This window comes from Nomascus leucogenys, chromosome 17, assembly GCF_006542625.1.
Source record: "Nomascus leucogenys isolate Asia chromosome 17, Asia_NLE_v1, whole genome shotgun sequence".
Classification (NCBI taxonomy): Eukaryota; Metazoa; Chordata; class Mammalia; order Primates; family Hylobatidae; genus Nomascus; species Nomascus leucogenys.
Window position 1 is genome coordinate 40,045,897 of NC_044397.1, and position 22,335 is coordinate 40,068,231.

Consider the following 22,335-nt stretch of genomic DNA (forward strand, 5'->3'; position numbering starts at 1 on the left):
GCTGTCGCTCGGAAAAAAACGCAATGCGGTGTGCTCTGATTGGCCAATGCTCTTTGACGTCACGGACTCGACCTTGACAGAGCCAATAGGCGAAAAGGAGAGATGGGAAGTATTTTTTTCGCCCCGCCCAGAAAGGGTGGAGCACGACGTCGAGCGCAGCCAATGGGAGCCCAGGAGGCGGGGCGCCAGTGGGAGTCGAGAAGGGAACTTTCCCAGGCCCCGAGGTGGATCGGGTGTTGAGTCCATGGAGCGAGCTGAGAGCTCGAGGTGAGCTGGGCTCGTGGTCTCCCTCTCGCGCGCCCTCCTGGAGAACCATGGCGTTCCAACCTCCCTCGAAATGGGGGGAACATGGCCGAGGGGCGTGGCGAGGCCGCCGCGTGGAGGCCCCAGAGCGGCGTCCTCAGCGTCCCAGCGATCCAGTGTCCGTTATGTGCGCCTTGAGGCCGAGGCAAGCTCCTTCCGGGTCCTGGGCTGCGGGCAAAGGATTCGGCCCTTTGAGGAGTTGGGTTCTGCCTGCTGGGACAGGCCCTGCCCACATCCCATCACAGGGCCGTGGACTTGAAGGCGGAGCGTGAAATCCCCATAGACTGAATGCATTTCCTTTCTACCTGTTCTCTCTCCCCTTTTATTTTTATTTTTATATTATTTTATTTTTAATTTTTTATTTTTGTGGAGACGGCGATTTCGCTATGTTGCCCAGGCTGATCTCGAACTCCTGAGCTCAAGCAATCCACCCGCCTCGGCCCCCCGAGGTGCTGGAATTACAGGCGTGATGCACTGTGCCTGGCCTTTTAAAAAAATTGAGGTTATTTTGGGGAAGGTAGAGCGTCCAGACACATCCTAATTTGCATAGCTGCTCAGTTTTACAAAATGCAATGCATTTCTACCTGTTAGGGTATGTGATTTCTCGCTGGTAAGCTACACCGAATCTTGGCTAGCACAGTTGCATTCCATGTCAGATTGTAAACGCAAATTTGCTGTCTGCATTTAAATATTTTAGATATATTTAAGTAACTACATTTAAATGTATTGAGACATTTAAATACATTTTCAGTCTGTATCTAAATGCGCTCCCTCCTCAAAATAAGTATCTGAAGTGGGCCGGGAGCGGTGGCTCACGCCTATAATCCCAGCACTTTGGGAGGCCAAGGCGGGTGGATCATGAGGTCAGGAGTGCGTGACTAGCCTGGCCAACATGGTGAAATCCCGTTTCTACTAAAAATACAAAAATTAACTGGGCATGCTGGCGGGCGCCTGTAATCCCAGCTACTTGGGAGGCTGAGGCAGGAGAATCGCTGGAACCCAGGAAGTAGAAGTTGCAGTGAGCTGAGATCGCGCCACTGCAGTCCGGCCTGGGTGACACAGCAAGACTCCGTCTCAAAAAAAAAAAAAAAAATCAGAAGTGGACCTGTAGCCTATAGTGTGTTGCCAAATAAACTTATTTTTAGAGATACTTCTTTCCATTTTCTGTGAGGTCATCTGCGGTTTCACATGGTAGACTTAGGTGAGATTCTTAGCAAGGTAGAATGAAGAGTAAAGAGGTTTGTTTATTTCACAAGGGTTTATTGAAGGCCTACGATGTGTTAAATGCTGTAGGAAATACCCGGTGAATTCTCTTTCGTGGAGGTTTCCTGCCTTCTCTTAACAAGTTGTCAATTAACCTGTTTACTGGAAATTGCTAAGTTAATGAACACACGGGATACATTCTTTGGATGAGCAGACATTGGTTGGGCAAAGGAGGAAGAGGAGAGCAGTTTAGACAGAGACCTGCTTATGCACTGTAGTGTCTAAAAGAGCTTGTGATGTTCACTGTGCTACTATATAGGGGACAGCCGGTTGCAGTGGCTCACTCCTGTAATCCTAGCGCTTTGGGAGGCCAAGGTGGGTGGACCACCTGAGGTCAGGAGTTCAAGACAAGCCTGGCCAACATGGTGAAACCCCATCTCTACTAAAAACACAAAAATTAGCTGGGTGTGATAGTGGGCGCCTGTAATCCCAGCTACTTGGGAGGCTGAGACAGGAGAATCGCTTGAACCTGGGAGGCGGAGGCTGCAGTGAGCTGAGATCATGCCATTGCACTCTAGCCTGGGTGACAGGGTGAGCACTCTCAAATAATAATAATAATAATTAATAATAATGTAGGGGACTTGATAAAGGGAAAGAATTAGAGAGATTCTGAAAAGAAGGTAGTTTTGGGCCCAGTGATGACTAGATTTTAAATTTCATATAGTAGGAAGTAGGGCACTAGTAAATTTTTAAGCAGAAAAATTATTTGACCAGATTTGTGATTTCAAAAATAGCTCTGGTGATAGAGTGGAGGATGGCTTGGAGCAGGGAATAAGGGGACATAAAACCATTAAAAAACTCTTAAAGGTAGTACAGCAAGAACTTTGAGGGTCTTTGCTAAGACAGCAGCTGGCAGCTTCAATTTGGAGTAGGGTATCAAAGGCTACTGTGTATAAGGAATAGTTATGTAACAGGTACCCAATTTCTGAGATGATTTTGACTTAAACATTGTGTATTTTCCAGCATACTGTTGGTTTTTCTAATTCTGTGGGAGATTATGTTGCTTTCACTTTGTTTTTTTGCTCATTGCCCAGGCTGGAGTGCAATGCTGCAATCTCAGCTCACTGCAACCTCCACCTCCCGGGTTTAAGTGATTCTCCTGCCTCAGCCTGCCGAGTACCTGGGTTTATAGGCGCCCACCATGATGCCTGCCTGATTTTTTGTATTTTTAGTAGAGACAGAGTTTCACCATGTTGGCCAGGCTGGTCTCCAACTCCTGACCCCAAATGATCTGCCTGCCTCTGCCTCCCAAAGTGCTGCATTACAGGCATGAGCCACCCCACCCGGCCATGCTTTCAGTTTTCAAGAAAGAAGACACCATTGTTGCCAAAGATTTTGGTAATTTGAGAGATACAATGTATGTTTTCTCCATGTGGATCCTAGTATAATTAGATAGTAAGGATCTGTTGAATTTCAAGTATCTATCCAGAAGCATTTTGGGTACGTGTTTAAGGATTGTAAAACAGTGTTTCTATTTCTGGATATAATAAATGTATTTGTTAATATAATAAATGAATAGATTAGACCCATAAACTATTTACGGTGTTGAGTCATTTCCCACAGTTAAAATCAGGATGAAAATATGTAGTTGAATAGTTACTTTGTTTCTTATAACATTTCTTTAGTACAGAAACTGCTAAGGCCATCAAATCTATTGGTCGGAAGTCAGTCCATGAGATTCGCTCTGGGCCCCTGGTACTGAGTCTAAGCACTGCGGTGAAGGAGTTAGTAGAAAACAGTCTGGATGCTGGTGCCACTAATATTGGTACGTTTGGGAGAGTTTTAAGCCACAAGAAATGATCAGTGAATGTTGTTGTAGTCAAGAAATATTTGTTATTGAAATAAGACTATCAAGTGTTGATGTAGTAATAAATTATTATTTTTTAGTTAAAGTTAGCACCTATTATGTGCCTAGTACTTAGCTAGGTAGTAATAATAATAACAGCTTTTATTGTGTTCTTATGGTGTGCCAGGAAGCTGTTATGCTAAGAATTAGACAGAAATATCTCATTTAATTTGCAGGATAGCTGAGCATGGTGTCTCACACGTGTAATCCTAGCCCTTTGAGAGGCCGAGGTTGGGGGGATTGCTTGAGTCCAAGAGTTCAAGACCAACCTGGCCAACATGGTGAGACCTCGTCTCTATTAAAAACTAAAGTAGGCCAGACATGGTGGCTCACGCCTGTAATCCCAGCACTTTGGGAGGCCAAGGCGGGTGGATACCTGAGGTCAGGAGTTCAAGACCAGCCTGTCCAAAATGGTGAAACTCTGTCTCTACTAAAAATACAAAAATTAGCCAGACCTGGTGGCAGAAGCCTGTAATCCCAGCTACTTGGGAGGCTGAGGCACCAGAATTGCTTGAACCCGGGAGGCGGAGGTTGCAGTGAGCCGATATGCCACTGCACACCAGCCTGGGCGGGTGGCGGGCGCCTGTAGTCCCAGCTACCCAGAGAGGCTGAGGCAGGAGAATGGCGTGAACCCGGGAGGCGGAGCTTGCAGTGAGCCAAGATTGCGCCCCTGCACTCCAGCCTGGGCGACAGAGCAAGACTCCGTCTCAAAAAAAAACAAAAAAAAACAAACAAAAAAAGAGTAATAACAAAACAAATCTCTATTTGTGAATAAATAAATCTTGAGATCATTCATTTATGGTTTTACAGTTCAACCTGAGACAGCAAGACTCTGTCTCAAAAAAATAAAATAAAATAGGCCTGGAGTAGTGGCTCACGTCTGTAATCCCAGCACTTTGGGAGGCTGGGGGGGTGCTGATCATTTGAGGTCAGGAGTTCGAGACCAGCCTAACCAACATGGTAAAACCCTGTCTCTACTAAAAATACAAAAATTAGCCAGATGTAGTGGTGCATGGCTGTAATCTGAGCTCCTCAGGAGGCTGAGGGAGGAGAATTGCTTGAACCTTGGAGGTGGAGGTTGCAGTGAGCCAAGATCAGATCATGCTACTGCATTCCAGCTTTGGTGACAAGAGCAAAACTCCGTCTCAAAAAAAAAAAAAAAAAAAACAGAAAAAGAAAATAACAAAATTAAAACAAATAAAAAATTATTAATCTGCCAAATAACTTTGTGAGATAGAACTTATTATCTCCATTTTACAGATGAGGAAATTAAGGAACAGGAAGTTTCCTTTTTTTGAGATTATAAAGCTAATAAAATAGGATCCAGGAAGTCTGATTCCAGAACCAGTTCTCTTTTCTTTTTTTTTTTTTTTTTTTTTTTGAGATGGAGTTTTGCTCTTGTTGCCCACGTTGTAGTGCAATGGCACGATCTTGGCTCACCACAACCTCCGCCTCCTGGGTTCAAGCGATTCTCTTGCCTCAGCCTTATGAGTAGCTGGGATTACAGGCATGCACCACCACGCCCAGCTAATTTTGTATTTTTAGTAGAGACAGGGTTTCTCCACATTGGTCAGGCTGGTCTGGAACTCCTGACCTCAGGTGGTCTGCTCACTTTGGCCTCCCAAAGTGCTAGGATTACAGGCATAAGCCACTGCACCCGGCCCCCGTTCTCCTTACTGGGTATGTTAAAATTATTTCTTTCAAAAGAAAAGGCTGGTCAAAGTGCAACGGTGTTACTCACTACTTGATCACAACCAGTTACAGATTTTTTGTTCCTTCTCCACTGCAACTGCTTCACTTGACTAGCCTAGGAAAAAAAAAAAAGAGGAAAGAAAGAAAATGCTAAACTTTTTAATCTGGGCTAGTAAATACCCAGAAAGGACTTTATAAAAATGAAATATACAAAATGACACTAGTACATTTAACTAAAGGTATAGTTATGACTCTTAAATTTGCATATGCTATAAATAATATCAATATAAAAACTTATGGCATGGGTCCATTTTTAATAACTATGTAAATATTTTAAACTTTCTAGATCTAAAGCTTAAGGATTATGGAGTGGATCTCACTGAAGTTTCAGACAATGGATGTGGGGTAGAAGAAGAAACTTCGAAGGCTTAAGTAAGTTGACTTTTTCTAATCCTATTATAAAATAATTGGGCCACATGTCTCAGAATTTTGAGTAAAACTGTCTTGGGAAACGCAAAAACAGTTTTTTAAAGCCAGTGACTAGATATCATGTATATTCGTTGTTACAGCACTTGAGATATCTTAGTCCTTACTTTACACTCTCTTTCAGCTCTGAAACATCACACATCTAAGAGTCAAGAGTTTGCCGACCTAACTCAGGTTGAAACTTTTGACTTTCAGGGGGAAGCTCTGAGCTCACTTTGTGCACTGAGGTGAAACAATATTTTTATCCATTCACTTGACCCCTTAGAAAAAGCTCTCTGAAAATTAGTTGGAATCGTTATTATTTACAATTTTCTATCTCAGTATCTCAACTTCTAGCTTCTGAATTCTGTTTTGTCTCACTGCCAATCTAAGTCATAGTACTTCTGAAATGTGAGCAATAAATGAATGAAATGAAGCAAATAGTATTGTTAAAAAAATGGTTACCCTTATTAAAACAGTAACTTCTCAATTTTAACATAATATGTAGATAATAAATGATAGTTACCATTGGTTTTCACTATCAAATTTTAGGGAAACATTTCACCAAAGCACTATTTAATGATAGCACAGATACTAAATTTTTATAATTTTATATATATATATATATATATTTTTTTTTAGACAGTGTCTCACTCTGTCCCCCAGGCTGGAGTGCAATGGCACAGTCTCAGCTCACTGCAATCTCTACCTCCCAGGTTCAAGTGATTCTCGTGCCTCAGCCTCCTGAAGAGCTGGGACAATAGCATGCACCACCACTCCTGGCTAATTTTTGTACTTTTAGTAGGGATGGGGTTTTGCCATGTTGCCCAGGCTGGTCAGGAACTCCTGGCCTCAAGTGATCTGCCCTCCTCGGCCTCCCAAAGTGCTGGAATTACAGGCGTGAGCCACCGCACCCTGCCCTACATATACATTTTAATTATAGTATCTTTTGGATTCTTTAAAAACATTTTTTTTAACTTTTTAAAAATTCTTTAAAAAAATGTTGTTTGAAGAGTAATAACATGGCCAGGCGCGGTGGCTCACGCTTGTAATCCCAGCACTTTGGGAGGCCGAGGCGGGCGGATCACGAGGTCAGGAGATCGAGACCACAGTGAAACCCCGTCTCTACTAAAAATACAAAAAAAATTAGCCGGGCGTGGTGGCGGGCGCCTGTAGTCCCAGCTACCCGGAGAGGCTGAGGCAGGAGAATGGCGTGAACCCGGGAGGCGGAGCTTGCAGTGAGCCAAGATTGCGCCCCTGCACTCCAGCCTGGGCGACAGAGCAAGACTCCGTCTCAAAAAAAAACAAAAAAAAACAAACAAAAAAAGAGTAATAACAAAACAAATCTCTATTTGTGAATAAATAAATCTTGAGATCATTCATTTATGGTTTTACAGTTCAACCTGAAAATGAAATCAAAGCTTTTTTCAAAACAAAGCATGTTTAGTGCTGTCTCACTGTCTTTTAGATGCCAAACCTTAGATTTTGTGATGACTCCTCAACCATTTAGATCTTGGTTATCTCAGAGGGATCATCAGCTTTTTAAGAAAGTTTTGAGAGAAAAGCAAGTGAAGAAAAGCGTAGTCAGTGCCCAACATCATGGGTCTCTCACTGAACACACCATGCCTGGTATTCTCTCACAGCAATGTCACCATTTCTACCTCATGCATCGGCGAAGGTTGGGACTCAACTGGTGTTTGATCACAATGGGAAAATCATCCAGAAAACCCCCTACCCCTGCCCCAGAGGGACCACAGTCAGCGTGAAGCAGTTATTTTCTACGGTACCTGTGCGTCATAAGGAATGTCAAAGGAATGTTAAGAAGGTACAGTAAATTAATCCTGGTTTTCAAGAGTATTGGTTAATGCACGTGAGCCAAAGATTTACTAAAGATGTTTATTCTTCAGTTGATTCTCTTCCCATAATTTATTGAGAAATGCTTTATTTGCATTTCTCATTAAAGACAACATTAAAGACTTAACTTTAGGGTGATTTACTTTTTTGTTTTCATCACATAGTGTTTATTAGGACTGGGCAACATAGTGAGACCCTGTCTCACTATGTTAAAAGAAAAATTGACTGGGCATGGTGGCATGCACCTGTAGTTCCAGCTACTTGGGAAGCTGAAGTGGGAGGATCACTTGAGCCCAGGAACTTGAGGCTGCAGTGAGCTATGATTGTGCCACTGTATTTCAGACTGGGAGACAGAGTAAGACCCTGTCTGGAAAATATATAATTTTTTATTTTTATCTTTTTTTGAGACGGAGTCTCACTTTGGCGCCCTGGCTGGGGTGCAGTGGCACAATCTCGATTCACTGAACCTCCATCTCCCGAGTTCAAGCGGTTCTCCTGCCTCAGCCTTCTGAGTAGCTGGGATTACAGGCGCACACCACCACACCCGGCTCATTTTTGTATTTTTAGCAGAGTTTCACCATGTTGTCCAGGCTGGCCAGGCTGGTTTCGAATTCCTGACCTCAGGTGATCGGCCCACCTCGGCCTCTCAAAGTGCTGGGGTTACAGGCATGAGCCACCGTGCCTGGCCTTCCCTTTTCATGGGAATATTTCTCTTGGTTTTCTGATAAATGAGTTACCGGAACCCTTATGAATTTGAATGCAAATGAAACAGCTAAATGTTATGTAATTGTTGTGTTTAAAAACCAGATTATAAAACTATCTGTATTATATGATTACAGTTTTATAAAAACAAAACAACGGACTAAATGTGTATAGTATAAAGGCTGGAAGAGTCAGCACTTCATGTTCTCAGTGGTTATCCTTGGGTGTGAGATCTCATGCACTTTTTGCTCTCTTCTTTGTGCCTTTCCATTTTGTATGTGTGTTTTTTATCATCTAAAAAGTTAGTAAACATATGCAGCTAAAAACTTTTTTTACTTATAAAGCATTTGGTGCTAATTTTAACATTTTTTTTTTAGACAGAGTCTTCTCACTCTGTCTCCCAGGCTGGAGTGCAGTAGTGTGATCTCAGCTCACTGCAACCTCCACCTCCTGGGTTCAAGTGATTCTCCTGCCTCAGCCTCCCAAGTAGCTGGGATTATAGGTGTGTGTCACCACGCCCAGCTAACTTTTGTATTTTTAGTAGAGATAGGGTTTCACCATGTTGGCCAGGCTCGTCTTGCACCCCTGACCTCAAGTGATCTGCCTGCCTCAGCCTCCCAAAGTGCTGGGATTACCGGCATGAGCCACCACGCCCAGCCTTTTTTTAAAAACTTTTTTGTAAGTCAGCTAGCAAGAACACAGGAGGAAATACTCAAATCTCCCTTACACAGCTGGGGGCTATGTCAGGTTTTATAAGCATAGGGTAATGAGGTGTGATTTGATTGGATCTTGCAATGAAGTAATGCTGGGAGGTGTGATCTGACTGGATCCTGCCATGGGGTGACACCAAAACTCCATCTGATTGGATCCTGGCTCCTGCCATGGGGTGTCTTGTTTCTTAAATGGGTCCCAGCTCTTCAGGCCGAGCTCTTAGGTTCCACTCCGTGGTGGCACACTTGGTTAACCTGGGCATGTGCAGGATACATGACCTTCAAACTGCAGATCCATGGCAATTGAAAACCACCTAACAACTTCATTACATAAAAGTTGAACTGAGCCGGGTGCGGTGACTCACGCCTGCAATCCCAGCACTTTGGGAGGCCAAGGCAGGTGGAGGTCAGGAGTTCAAGACCAGCCTGGCCAAAATGGTGAAACCCCGTCTCTACTAAAAATATAAATATTAGCCAGGCGCGGTGGCGCACCCTTGTAATCCTAGCTACTCGGGAGGCTGAGGCAGCAGAATCACTTGAACCTAGGAGGTGGAGGTTGCAGTGAGCTGAGATCGTGCCATTGCACTCCAGCCTGGGTGACGAGTGAACTCCGTCAAAAAAAAAAAAAAAAAGTTGAACTAGATTTGGTCTGATGCAGTTACAGATTTACAAACCGCACCCCCACCCTCCTGCTGACACCTTCCACTCATTCTTGAGGGATTAGGGATGGAGGTCATGCTTCTGCATCGACTTCATGCTGACCAGGGGCACTGAGTCCCCTAAAGTGAGTGGGCTTCTGAGTTCAAATGAGTTCTGGGGTCACCCGGAGTAGCTTGAAAGGCTGGTATTGTTGTAATACAAGCTGAAGGTAGAAGTGTTGGAGCCTGGAGGACCAACAGCTCACTGTCCATTTAAATAAATAGGACCGAAAAGTGACAGAACAGTGGCCACGAGGGGCCCCAACAGAGGAAGAAACCAGGTGAGGTGTGGTATAGTGGACTCGACTGCCTTCTAAATCTCAGTGGTTGGCCGGGTGCGGTGGCTCACACCTGTAATTCCAGCAAAAGAAAAGCTGAGTCAGGGTGATCATGAGGTCAGGAGTTCAAGACCAGCCTGGCAAACATGGTGGCTAGGGGAACTGCTACATACCTAGCAGCCTGCAGCTGCTTCTAAAGCGAGGGCAGCCTATTGGGGGCTGGTGGCCTTAACCTGTGGTGTTTAAGGTAACATCAGGGAGTTGACATCAGAATTGCGTCACACAGGCTGGGCGCGGTGGCTCACGCCTGTAATTTCAGCACTTTGGGAGGCCGAGGCGGGCAGATCATGAGGTCAGGAGATCAAGACCATCCTGGCTAACACAGTGAAACCCCGTCTCTACTAAAAATACAAAAAATTAGCCAAGCATGGCGGCGGGCGCCTGTAGTCCCAGCTTCTCAGGAGGCTGAGGCAGGGGAATGGCGTGAACCCAGCAGGTGGAGCTTTCAGTGAGCCAAGATCGCGCCGCCGCACTCCAGCCTGGGTGACAGAGCGAGACTCCATCTCAAATAAAAAAAAAAAAAAAACAGAATTGTGTCACACTGGGCAGATGCGGTGGCTCATGCTTATAATTCCAGTAATTTGAAAGGCAAGAGGATCGCTTGAGCTTGTGACCACACCACTGCACCCCAGTCTGGGTGACAGCACCAGACCCCGACTCCAAAAATAAAAAAGAAAAATCACAAAGAATTGCATGGCAGAGTGCCTAACTTTCACAGCTTGAACTGCTGCAGGAACTTTCCTTTTTTTTTTTTGAGAGGGGGTGAGGAGACACAATCTCTGCTAGTGATTCTCCTGCCTCAGCCTCCCAAATAGCTGGGATTACAGGCGTGCACCACCACGCCTGCCTAATTTTTGTATTTTTAGTAGAGACAGGGTTTCACCATGTTGGCCAGGCTGGTCTCAAACTGCTGGGATCACGGGCGTGAGCCACCACACCCGGCCACCTTTAGAGTTTTCTTACCACCAGGTTTTCCTCTCTCAATATCTTTCTCTCATTTCCTGCCTTAAAACTCTAGCTTGGTATCTGGGCGCAGTAGCTCATGCCTGTAATCCCAGCACTTTGGGAGGCCGAGGTGGGTGGATCACTTGAAGTCAGGAGTTCAGCCCAGCCTGGCCAACATGGTGAAACCTTGTCTCTACTATTTTTACAAAAGTTAGTCGGACGTACAGGCAGGTGCCTGTAGTCCCAGCTACTTGGGAGGCTGAGGCAGGAGAATTCGCTTGAACCCAGAGGTGAAAGTTGCAGGGAGCCGAGGTTGTACCACTGCACTCCAGCCTGGGAGACAGAGTCTTGCTCTGTCTCCAAAACAAACAAACATACAAAAAAACCCTGTAGCTTAAGATCAGCCTTCTCTTCTATTGTTTTTCTTTAAATAATAAAAATTAGATGTAGATGCTATGTTGCTGAGGCTGGCCTCAAACTCCTGGCCTCAAGTGATCCTCCCACCATGACCTCCAAAACTGCTGGGATTGTAGGTGTGAGCACTGCACCCAGCCTTATGTTTTTTTCTACATAAAAAACAACACAGGATCATCTTCCAGGGCTAATAAATATGTTCAAATAACCACAACCCCATTAAGGAAAAATATCACTTGACAGCAAATAATCAATCCAGATCAATGTGATCACACTCACTGCGAAGGTGAGAAAAGTTCATCTTTATTATGTTTCCCCAAGAGTCGCACTGCATTGTTCTCTTGAAAACACACAGCTCATGCCCTCCTTTAGAACACACATCCTCTTTAAAGTAACATACAAACATGCCAATACAAGGTAAAACATTACATCTGAATTCTCACATTTCAAACATACACTAAATGTCAAATAAAATTTATTTTTACAAGAATTTAGGGGAACTACTACATAGCTATAAATGTAATATGTATGTTAACTAAGTATCATGGATAAAAACCATGCTCCCTTCAGCAGCATGTGTAATAATCGATACAAAGATTGAAAGGTAAAAGATTTACGATAAAAAGAATCCTCTCTTAAAAAGAAAAAGAAAATTATATTTATGTGTATATAACAGTTATAACACCCATCACACAACTTTATAGAAACAGCGTCTATTCAAAAATACCAGTATTTCCAAAATATTTAAAATAATATTTAAAGTAATAATATTTAAATAAATATATTTAATTATTTAATAAATATTTAATAAATAAAATAATATTCAAATAATTAAATGCCTATGTTTTTCAAAATAAACCAATAAAATAGATAGTATATATTAGACATGTTAGTATGTGTATCTGAGACACGTTAAAAATCACAACTGAATTCTCACAATTCAGTCACAAAGCTAAACAGCAAATAAAAATTTCTATCATGAGAATTTAGGGAACTACCAATAGCTATAAATAGAAGAGATTATTATGGAAGTATCATAGACAAAAAGAGTGCTGGCTTCAGGAGCACATATAATAGTACAGAAAAAAATTTAAAGATAATAAAAGATTTAGGATAAAAAGAATTCTTAAAAATGAAAATTATCTTTATGTATATATAACAGCTATAACTCTCATCAACAAACTACAGGAACAGCATGTTTTCAAAAGTACAATAATTTCCAAACTATTTGAAATAAACCTATTAATAATTCAATGACCAACATTTTCCAAACAAGCCAATAAATGCATCGTGTGATTGAAGCTATCTGTTACAGTCTATGGCACTGATATTTCACAAATAATTCTGTGCCAATCTGAGCCCCTGCACTGTGCCTTCAAATGCTCCTGGACTGTGGCAACCAAGTCCGTAAGAAATAGGACCTCCAGATTCTGCCCCAGGGAGGTTGGAATTCAGCAATATAAAAAGGGAGATGGTGCCGCAGGAAAGGGTGGAACTAGAAACACTCCTGGTTTCTTACTTTTCCCCAAGGACTCCTAGAAGTACCCCACCGCCCACCCCCACCCCTGCTCCCAGGAGGACAACGTGATCACTGTATTCAGCTCCATCAAGAACGGTCCAGGTTCTTCTAGATGATCTGCACAAATGGCTCCTCTCCTCCTTCCTGGTGTCTGCCATTAGCATTGGAATAAAGTTCCTGCTGAAAATCCGCATCTCCCCTGGGCCTGGTGTTCTGGAAGTGAGAGAGACGATGTGACACTTCAAGGAGGCAGCTCTCTAGACAGGAAGCTTATTCACGTCCCATGTCAAGTCTAACTAGAGTTCAGAGCAATTGAGAAATGCAATTTTATCTCCTGTCTTTCATTCTATACCCTGCTTCTGAACGATCATGTTCAACTGTGATAAGCTTTGGTGACCATGACTCCAAAACTCACTTAATATACCCAAGGTCAGCCCCAGTGATCTGCTTCATAGCAAGGACTTTGGGTGGGTCTGCCCAGGGAGTAGGGTATTCTCAGAGAATGTGGCTTTGGACTTCATCACAGCTGGGGCCTTTTGTGTCACTTAATATCTAAACTTGTAACCATGCTAGATCTGTTTCTAATGTGACAACATCGCGAACCACGAGTCCAGAAGCCTAATCCTAATCCTCCCTCCTCATGATGAAGTCTCGTGCTCTGTGCTCAACGTGGTTATCTGCGCAAGATGTAAACCAAAGCTTCACTGAACCCTCGACCCAAATCGGTACCTCAAGTGCATCAATCATAATGAACCTCCCCAAACTCAGTATTTATGATCATTTTTGAGGCAGAGTCTTACTCTGTCGCCCAGGCTGGAGTGCAGTGGCAGGATCAGGGCTCCCTGCAGCCCCGACCTCCCAGGCTCCAGCGATCCTCCTGCCTCAGCCTCCTGAGTAGTTGGGAGTAGAGATGCCTCCCACATCGCCTGGCTAATTTTTGTATTTTTGTGGAGAGAGGATCTTGCCACATTGCCCAGGCTTGAAGCCGGATCAAGCAATTGGGTTCCTCGGATTTCTGAAATAGACCCCAATATTCTGCCTTTACCCCGGAGGATGCAGATGTACCTTCTCTCAGGCCGATGACCTCAGGCCTCCACGGTCCCTGGAGCTCTAGGAAAGGCGGGCACGATCTCGCGCCCACACCCAGTGTTCTGGGTCATAAGCCTGGATCTGGAGAAACAAACACCCTTTGAGAAGATGAGGACTCGCCAGGATACCCATCTCTCCCCTCATCCAGCCTCCAGCCCACCCGATTCCTCCCCACCTCCTCCACCTCCCTAGGCCCCACCCACCTCCTCCAACTCCTCCGGGGAAACCCAAGCCCTGCAGCGCATGGAACAGAAGAACTGGAACCGAAGCTCCTGGAACAAGGCTATCTGAGAGTGGTTCTTCCTGGCCCTCCAGTTCATGGAACGGCGTAACTGGAACCAACGCTTATGGAACAAGTGTGTATGAGAGCGAGTCTTCCCATACAGGAAGTAGAAGATGTTTTGTTTGGGGGCCTCGTCGTCCTCCTCCATTGGCCAGGTAGCTGGGGACAGAAATCAGGTTACTGCTCAGGGGCACCACCAGGAGAGACTTCCGGCTGAGGTCAGCTTCCCAGAGGGGGGCAGGGGACCGTCCCTTGCTCAGAACTGGCACCCACCCTGCAGAGAGCCACGCCTTCCTCAGGAGGGCTCTGCTGGACAGACCTGATCAAGGGCGTCTCCCACTCCTTCAGGATGGAGACAAAAACCCAACTGGTGACCAAGAATGGTGCCTTTTGCCTGGAATCCCAGCACATTTGGAGACTGAAGGAGGAGGATCACTTGAGGCCAGGAGTTTGAGACGGGCCTGGGCAACATAGCAAGACCCTTGTCTCTCTTAAAAATATAAGAAATATGCCGGACGCAGTGGCTCATGCCTATAATCCCAGCACTTTAGAAGGCTGAAGCAGGTGGATCGCTTGAGACCAGGAGTTGGAGACCAGCCTGGTCAACATGGAGAAACCCCATCTCTACTAAAAATACAAAAATCATCCTGGTGTGGTAGCATATGCGTTATTCCTATCTACTCAAGAGGCTGAAGCATAAGAATTGTGTGAACCCAGGAGGTGGAGGTTGCAGTGAGTCGAGATTGGGCCACTCCCTTCCAGCCTGAGAGGCAGAGCAAGACTCTGTCTCAATAAATAAATAAATAAACAAACAAACTGTCCAGGTGTGGTGGCACAGCCCTGTAGTTGGAGCTAATCAAGAAGCTGAGGTGGGAGGATCGCTTGAGCCCAGGATATGGAGGCTGCAGTGAGCTATGATCTCACCACTGCACTCCAGCTTGGGGGACAGGGCAAGTCTGTCTCAAAAAAATAAAAGAAATTGGATACATTGATATTTTGCCAGGACCCTGCCTTCTACAGGCATCTAGTCTAATGGGACTGGGAGTAATCAGGGCAGATGACCTAATCCCAGTGTCCAGGATGTAACTAGAGGGCTACGGGCATGCAGAAGTTGGAAAATGAGGAAGGCATCACAGAGGCTGTGGGGTGAACTGAGTTCAAGGAATGGGTCCTTCCCTTCAGAACCACATGTGTGTGGGACACGCAGACAGAAAACACAAATGCAAAGTCGAGTGGAGGGCATTTGGAAGGAGCAGTGAAGCCAAACCATGAAACACCAAGATGGCGAGCCAGTGTGCTTGTAGGGATTGTAGAGAGGGTGGAATTGGCACTGTGGACCCTGGCCTCAATAGAGAAAGACATTAGCTAAGGAAGCTGTTCAGGTGGACAGTGAGGTTGTCGTGCTTTGGAAAGATGCTCAGGCTGCCCTAGGAAGCTCCCTGGCTTGGGGAGAGACTCCAGGAGACCCCAGCAGGGAGCATTTGACAGTGGATTCGAGTGATGCGAGGGAGACCTGAACTGTGACCTCTGACATGGGAACCCGGAGGAGGTTGATGGCATTTGCAGTTGATGTGGGAAGAAGAGAAAGAGAAGAACCAGAAACGTCTGCTTGCTGGGGGAAGCGTCGTGTCCGCTCCTCTGCTCCTTTTCTTTTTCCCTTAGGAGCGGTTTATGGTTCCTTTTGTTTTATTCTTTTATTTGTACACTGGCATTGGAGTTTGCTTTCTGGGCTTTTTTTTTTTTTTTTTTTTTTGAGAAAATGTCTCGCTCTGTCGCCCAGGCTGGAGTGCAGTGGCTCAGCCTTAGCTTACTGCAACCTCCACCTCCTGGGTTCAAGGGGTTCTCTTGCCTCAGCCTCCCGAGTAGCTGGGATTACAGGTGCACACCACCATGCCTGGCTAATTTTCCTATTTTTAATAGAGACGGGATTTGGCCATGTTGGCCAGGCTGGTCTTGAACTCCTGACCTCAGGTGATCCTCCTGCCTTGGCCTCCCAAAGTGCTGGGATTACAGGTGTAAGCCACCACTCGCAGCCTGGGTTTCTTTTTAGAAACAACAGTCTATGATAGTATAATCCTCTCTTTTTTGTACACAGAGTAAAGAGAACAAATAGGTGAAAGAATAAATGAAAGGCTGGAATCCCACTTCCCCCGCTGTCCCAGGGTGTTGGATATTGACGGATAGGAGGCAGCAAACCACTCACAGAGCCAGGAAGAAATGAATGCGTTGGTATTGCCAGGAGAGGAGGCCGGCCCGCCTAAAATACGCTATGACCATAACCAGGAGGTACTGATGGAGAGAAAGGAAAACAGAGAGGGGGAGGTCACATCTTGGAAGAGGAAGATTGTGGAGAGGGGGAATGAGGGTCTGGGGAGGGGCGGCCCATCAGAGAAGGGACCTCAGTGTTGGGGTGACTGTACTCATTTGGAAAATGTGGGGTGGAATGGTATTCAAGGTCGGATGCAAATCCGAGAAGCCGGAGGAAAGGTTTTCGGTGATGCTCCCAGGATGGTGGGCTCCCATGGGATCTTTGGAGGAGGTGTGTCTAGGTGGGCTGGTGTCAGGAGGGCCTTTTGTGTGCCAGGCAGAGAACTGTCCCAAAGAGCTGAGAGTAGAGGGGCCAGGAGATTCAGGGCTCCGGCCAGACTGTGCCCCAGGGCTCAGATCCCACAGGACTCGTAGGAGAGGCAGGGGCCATTCATTCACTCTGCAAGAGACCAGCAGAGTCCTGAGGGAGATGCTGACAAATCATAAAAAGACCAAGAATAGGCGGGAGTGGCAGCTCAAGCCTGTGATCCCAGTACTTTGAGAGGTGGAGACAGGAGGATCATGTGAGCCCAACAGTTCAAGAACAACCTGGGCAACATAGAGAGACCCTGTTTCTACAAAGATTTCAAAAATTAGTTGAGCATGGTGGCATGTGCCTAGTCCCAGCTCCTCAGGAGGCTGAGGAAAGAAGATTGCTTGAGCCCAGGAGTTAGAGGCTGCAATGAGCTATGATCATGCCACTGCACTCCATCCTGGGGAGCAGAGCTGGACTCTGTCTCAGAAAAAAAAAGAATGTGTGGGTGCCAAGACTCAAGACCATGGGAGCTGGTCGGGCACAGTGGCTGACGTCTGTAATCTCAGCACTTTGGGAGGCCAAGGCGGGTGGATCACCTGAGGTCAGGTGTTCGGGACCAACCTGGCCAACATGGCAAAACCCCGTCTCTACTAAAAACACAAAAATTAGCCAGGCGTGGTGGTTCACGTCTGTAATCCCAGCTGCTTGGAGGCTGAGGCAGGAGAATCGCTTGAACCCAGGAGGCGTTGGCTGCAGTGAGTCAAGATCGAGACACTGCCCTCCAGCCTGGGCAACAGAGCAAGACTCTGTCTCACAAAAAAAAAAAAAAAAAAGACTGTAGGAGCATCTGGTGGGAGGTGGTGGAGGGAGAACTGTGGGTTTGGAAGCTGCGCCCTCCCCCCGGCTGTGCGTTGGAACAGGAACACAGTTACATGGAGAAACTTACCTTGTCTGACACCCTCAGATCTTTGTCCCAGGCCAGGAATCTTTGAATGACGGGATCCTCTGTGATTAGAGAGCAGATGTCAGTGTGAGAAGCAGGACAGGGTTTCCATGGGAGCAGCAGGGCAGCGAGGAGAAGTGTGCCTCCGGGGGGGAAGTCTCAGGATTGTGGCCATGGGTGAGGTGGATGGGAGAGGGGAGAATGAGTTTCACCGGGCAAGGGAGAGAGGCTCCTGCTCTGAGAATCCCCTGAGAAGAGGCCGAAGGAGGCCCTGGGTGTGAGAATCTACAGGATGTAGAGCTGGGAATCAGCCAGGACCCCCTCCAGCAGACACGGAGGGACCACTGCAGAGTCATAAAGAAATTCCCATCATTTCTTCATGAGACAGTCACATCAGGGTGTGACCATGGCCTTGGTATCCCCCACTACCGATGGAGACACTTAGGTTTAGAAAAGTCTGTAAGAGACATTTTCAGAGGGCACAGCTGAAACCACTTTCCTTGTTTATTGATTTTGTTTTTCTTTATTTGATTTTTATTTTTATTTATTTATTTATTTATTTTGAGACAGAGTCTCGCTGTGTGGGCCAGGCTGGAATGCAGTGATGCAATCTCAGCTCACTGCAACCTCTGCCTCCCGGGTTTAAGTGATTCTCCTGTCTCGGACTCCCGAATAGCTGCGATTACATACATGAGCTACCGTGCCCAGCCTTGGTTTTTCTTTTGAGACAGGATTTTGCTCTGTCACCCAGGCTGGAGTGCAGTGGGGCAGTCATAGCTCACCGCAGCCTCAAAGTCCCGAGTTCAAGCAATCCTCTTGCCTCAGCCTCCCAACGTGCTGGGATCTCAGGCAGGAGCCACCACGCCGGGCCCGAAACCAAGCTTTCTTATCCCAAGCGCCGACCTTTATCAAGTCTAACCTAATCCTCTGTCGTCTCCTAAGTGTCCCTCATGAGTGATCACTTCAGAGTCCTCCCGCATGGAGAGCTCACCCAGTAGTGGGGGCATATTTTTCCCATTGGAAAAGTGTGGTTATTGGAAGTTTCCTCTTTTTAGGAAGAACAGGATTGGAGGTGCTGTCTGGGGTGTCCTCCTACCAAGCAGCCTGTTAAAGCCTCGTGGTGCTCAGGGAGCACGAGCAACACTCGCTTTCGCTTGAGCTTCTTCTTGAGGCCACACAGCGTCTCCGCCACCCAGGTCTCCTCAGGCTCAGGGGCAAGCTCCTTCTGTGGCTCCTCCGATGATGACTCCTCAGATTCGTCTGACCACTCCCTCTTCCTTTTCCAGCAAAGGGACCTACATGGGGGGCTGGGATCTACCCCAGGGCCTGAGTAAAGAAACCAGGCCACGGTGTAATGCTTCTGCAGTTGGTCACCTTAGATCCCGACCGAAAATCCCAAACCACTCTCCATCCTCCCCAGCCTCGCAGACTGTTGGCTTCTCCAAGCCATCTTTCCTTCTGTCTGTCCCCTCTGCTGAGCTCCATGTGCCGCTCCTTCTCCTCCCCATTCTCCCATTTCTCTGTCCTCAGAACACTTCATGTCCTCATGTCCTTCCCTGGTCCCTGGCTCTGAGTCCCTTTTTTTTTTTTTTTTTTTTTTTTTGAGACACAGTCTTGCTTTGTGGCCTAGGCTGGAGTGTAGTGGTGCGATCTCGACTCACTGCAACTTCCGCCTCCCGGGTTCCAGTGATTCTCCTGCCTAAGCCTCCCAAGTAGCTGGGATTACAGGTGCCTGCCAGAACGCCCAGCTCATTTTTGTACTTCTAGAAGAGACAGGGTTTCACCATGTTGGCCAGGCTGGTCTCCAACTCCTGGCCTCAAGTGATCTGCCTGCCTGGCCTCCCAAAGTGCTGGGATTACAGGTGTAAGCCACTGCACCCTGCCTCAGTACCTCCATTCTTCCCACACACCCTCCTCACGTGCTCCTTCCTGACTTCTGGGTCCTTCCTTCTTTTTTTTTTTTTTTTTTGAGACAGGGTCTCACTGTCTCACCCAGAATGGAATGCAGTGGTGTTATCTTGGCTCAAAGCAACCTCTGCCTCCTGGGTTCAAGCGATTATCCTGTCTCAGCCTCCCGAGTAGCTGGGATTACAGGCATGCACCATCACGCCTGGCTAATTTTTGTATTGTTAGTATAAATGAGGTTTCGCTATATTTGTCTGGTTGGTCTCGAACAACTGACCTCAAGTGATCCACCCATCTCAGCCTCCCAAAGTAATGGGATTACAGGCATGAGCTACCACACCCGGCCTTAGTTTTTCTTTTGACACAGGGTTTTGCTCTGTCACCCAGGCTGGAGTGCAGTGGTGCAGTCATAGCTCACTGCAGCCTCAAAGTTCTGAGTTCAAACAATCCTCTTGCCTCAGCCTCCCAACATGCTGGGATCTCAGGTGTGAGCCACCATGCCTGGCCCGAAACCAAGCTTTCTTATCCCAAGCGCCAACCTTTATCAAGTCTAGCCTAATCCTCTGTCGTCTCCTAAGTGTCCCTCATGAGTGATCACTTCAGAGTCCTCCTGCATGGAAAGCTCACCCACTGGGGGCATATTTTTCCCATTGGAAAAGTGTGGTTTTTGGAAGCTTGCTCTTTTTTAGGAGAACAGGATTGGAGGTGCTCTCTGGGGTGTCCTACCAAGCAGACTGTTGAAGTCCTCGTGGTGCTCAGGGAGCACGAGCAACACTCGCTGTTCCTTCAGCTTCATCTTGAGGCCACACAGCATGTCCGCCACCCAGGTCTCCTCAGGCTCAGGGGCGAGCTCCTTCTCTGGCTCCTCCTCAGATTCGTCTGACCACTCCCTCTTCTTTTTCCAGCAAAGGGACCTACATGGGGGGATGGGATCTACCCCAGGGGCTGAGTAAAGAAACCAGGCCACCGTGTAATGCTTCTGCATCTGATCACCTTAGACACCGACCCAAAACCCCAAACCACTCTCCATCCTCCCCAGCCTCGCAGACTGCTGACTTCTCTAAGCCACATTTCTGACTTTCTCCTCTGCTCAACCCCAAGTGCCACTCCTTCCCCTCCCCATTCTTCCGTCTTTCTGTCCCCAGAACACTGCCTCATGTCCTTCCCTGGTCCCTGGCTCTCTGAGTCCCTCCTTTCTTGTTTTGTTTTGAGACAGAATCTTGCTTTGTCGCCCAGGCTGGAATGTAGCAGTGCAATCTCAGCTCACTGCAACATCCATCTCCCAAATTCCAGTTATTCTCCTGCCTCAGCCTCTCAGGTAGCTGGGATTTCAGGTGCCTGCCATAATGCCCAGCTCAATTTTGTACTTTTAGTAGAGACAGGGTTTCACCATGTTGGCCAGGCTGGTCTCAAACTCCTGGCTTCAAGTGATCCACCTGCCTTGGCCTCCCAAAGTTCTGGGATTACATGTGTGAGCCACTGCACCCAGCCTGAATTTCTCCATTCTTCCCACGCACCCTCCTCAGGTTCTTCTTCCTGACTGCTGACCCTTTGTTTTTTTTTTTTTTTTGAGACAGCGTCTCTCTCACCCAGACTGGAGTGCAGTAGCGCGATCTCGGCTCACTGCAACCTCTTCCTCCCAGGCTCAAGTGATTCTCCTGTCTCAGCCTCCCAAGCAGCTGGGATTACAGGTACGCGCCACTATCACCTGGCTAATTTTTATACTTTTAGTAGAGATGGGGTTTCACCGTGTTGGCCAGGCTGACCTTGAACTCCTGACCTCAGGTGATCCGCCCACCTCAGCCTCCAAAAGTGTTGGGGTTACAGGCGTGAGCCACTGCACCTGGCCCCCTTCCTTCGTCTTAGTCAATCCTATCCCACCTCTTCTTCCTCCACTTCCCTCACCTGATGATCCCAACAATTCGTCATCCACCACCTCCTGGAGGGGGGTACCCCGAGGTGCTCCGCTGGGGGCTCTGCTCATCCTGGGGGTGCGGTTGATGGCTGGTCGTGATCTTTCCCATAATCTGTCCCCTCTCACGGAACCTAGTCTCTGTTCTGTCCATGGCCTTCTTCTGGACACTGCTAGGATCCAGAAGAGTATGTTATCAATTCTCAAGGCTGGGAGAAGTCAGGAGTGGGGAACAGCTCTGAGAAGATACTGTTGTCCAACTGAACTCCAGGTGCCCATGGAGTCCAGTCCTTCCAATCAGGAAGGTCGGAATCTCTGATGTCATCGGTCAGTCCAACCTGGCAACCAATTTGAAAAAAAACACATGTAACTGCCAGGCTGATCACTTGTCCTGGAGATTCTAGGTGAATGGTATCTCCTGCTACTGTCCCAACCTTAGACAACTGTCCAGAAGCATCTTTGGGGTCTCCGCATCCCTCTGTTCCCTGTCCCAGCAGAGGCTTTGTCCTGTCCAGTCAATGCCTGAAGCATGTTGGGGTCTCCTCTTTGTACATGCCCATTTCAGAGTCCAGTCTGGTGGGAGAGGGAATAGGGTGGGAAAGAAAACTAGGGTAAGCAGAAACTATGAAACCTCACAAGAATGAGATTATCACGTACAAGAGTGAGATTATCATGTACCAGAGTGAGATTATCATGTACAAGAGATCCCAGGAACATTGACTTGATGAAAAAGTCACATCAGAGCACTCAATTTGGCAGAGCTTTTCTGCCGAATGTTTACTGACATTCACTGTCCGAGATTCTATACTGGGGGTACACGCGTCCTCTGCCTTAAGGCAACTTTGAGTCCAAGAGACATTTTGAGGCCTGAAAATCATAGGAAACTGCCCC

General features: G+C 46.8%; 1 protein-coding gene and 1 pseudogene across 2 annotated transcripts; one reads left to right on the plus strand and one right to left on the minus strand.

The window, feature by feature from the left end:
- The first annotated feature begins 11 nt into the window (after positions 1-11).
- LOC115830890 lies at positions 12-14,122 on the plus strand (annotated as a pseudogene). The gene is made up of 6 exons (XR_004026420.1): positions 12-267; positions 3,192-3,331; positions 5,451-5,536; positions 5,715-5,817; positions 7,213-7,394; positions 12,761-14,122. The product of XR_004026420.1 is annotated as a putative postmeiotic segregation increased 2-like protein 1 (transcript).
- Positions 13,860-21,893, minus strand: LOC115830889 (speedy protein E6-like). Its single transcript, XM_030796310.1, is given in 10 exon segments — positions 13,860-13,919; positions 14,042-14,267; positions 14,269-14,280; positions 16,325-16,410; positions 17,631-17,689; positions 18,724-18,741; positions 18,744-18,953; positions 20,259-20,477; positions 21,438-21,480; positions 21,482-21,893. Coding segments are annotated over 10 exon segments (1,050 nt in total). The 5' UTR covers positions 21,599-21,893.
- Between the last annotated feature and the right edge of the window lie 442 nt (positions 21,894-22,335).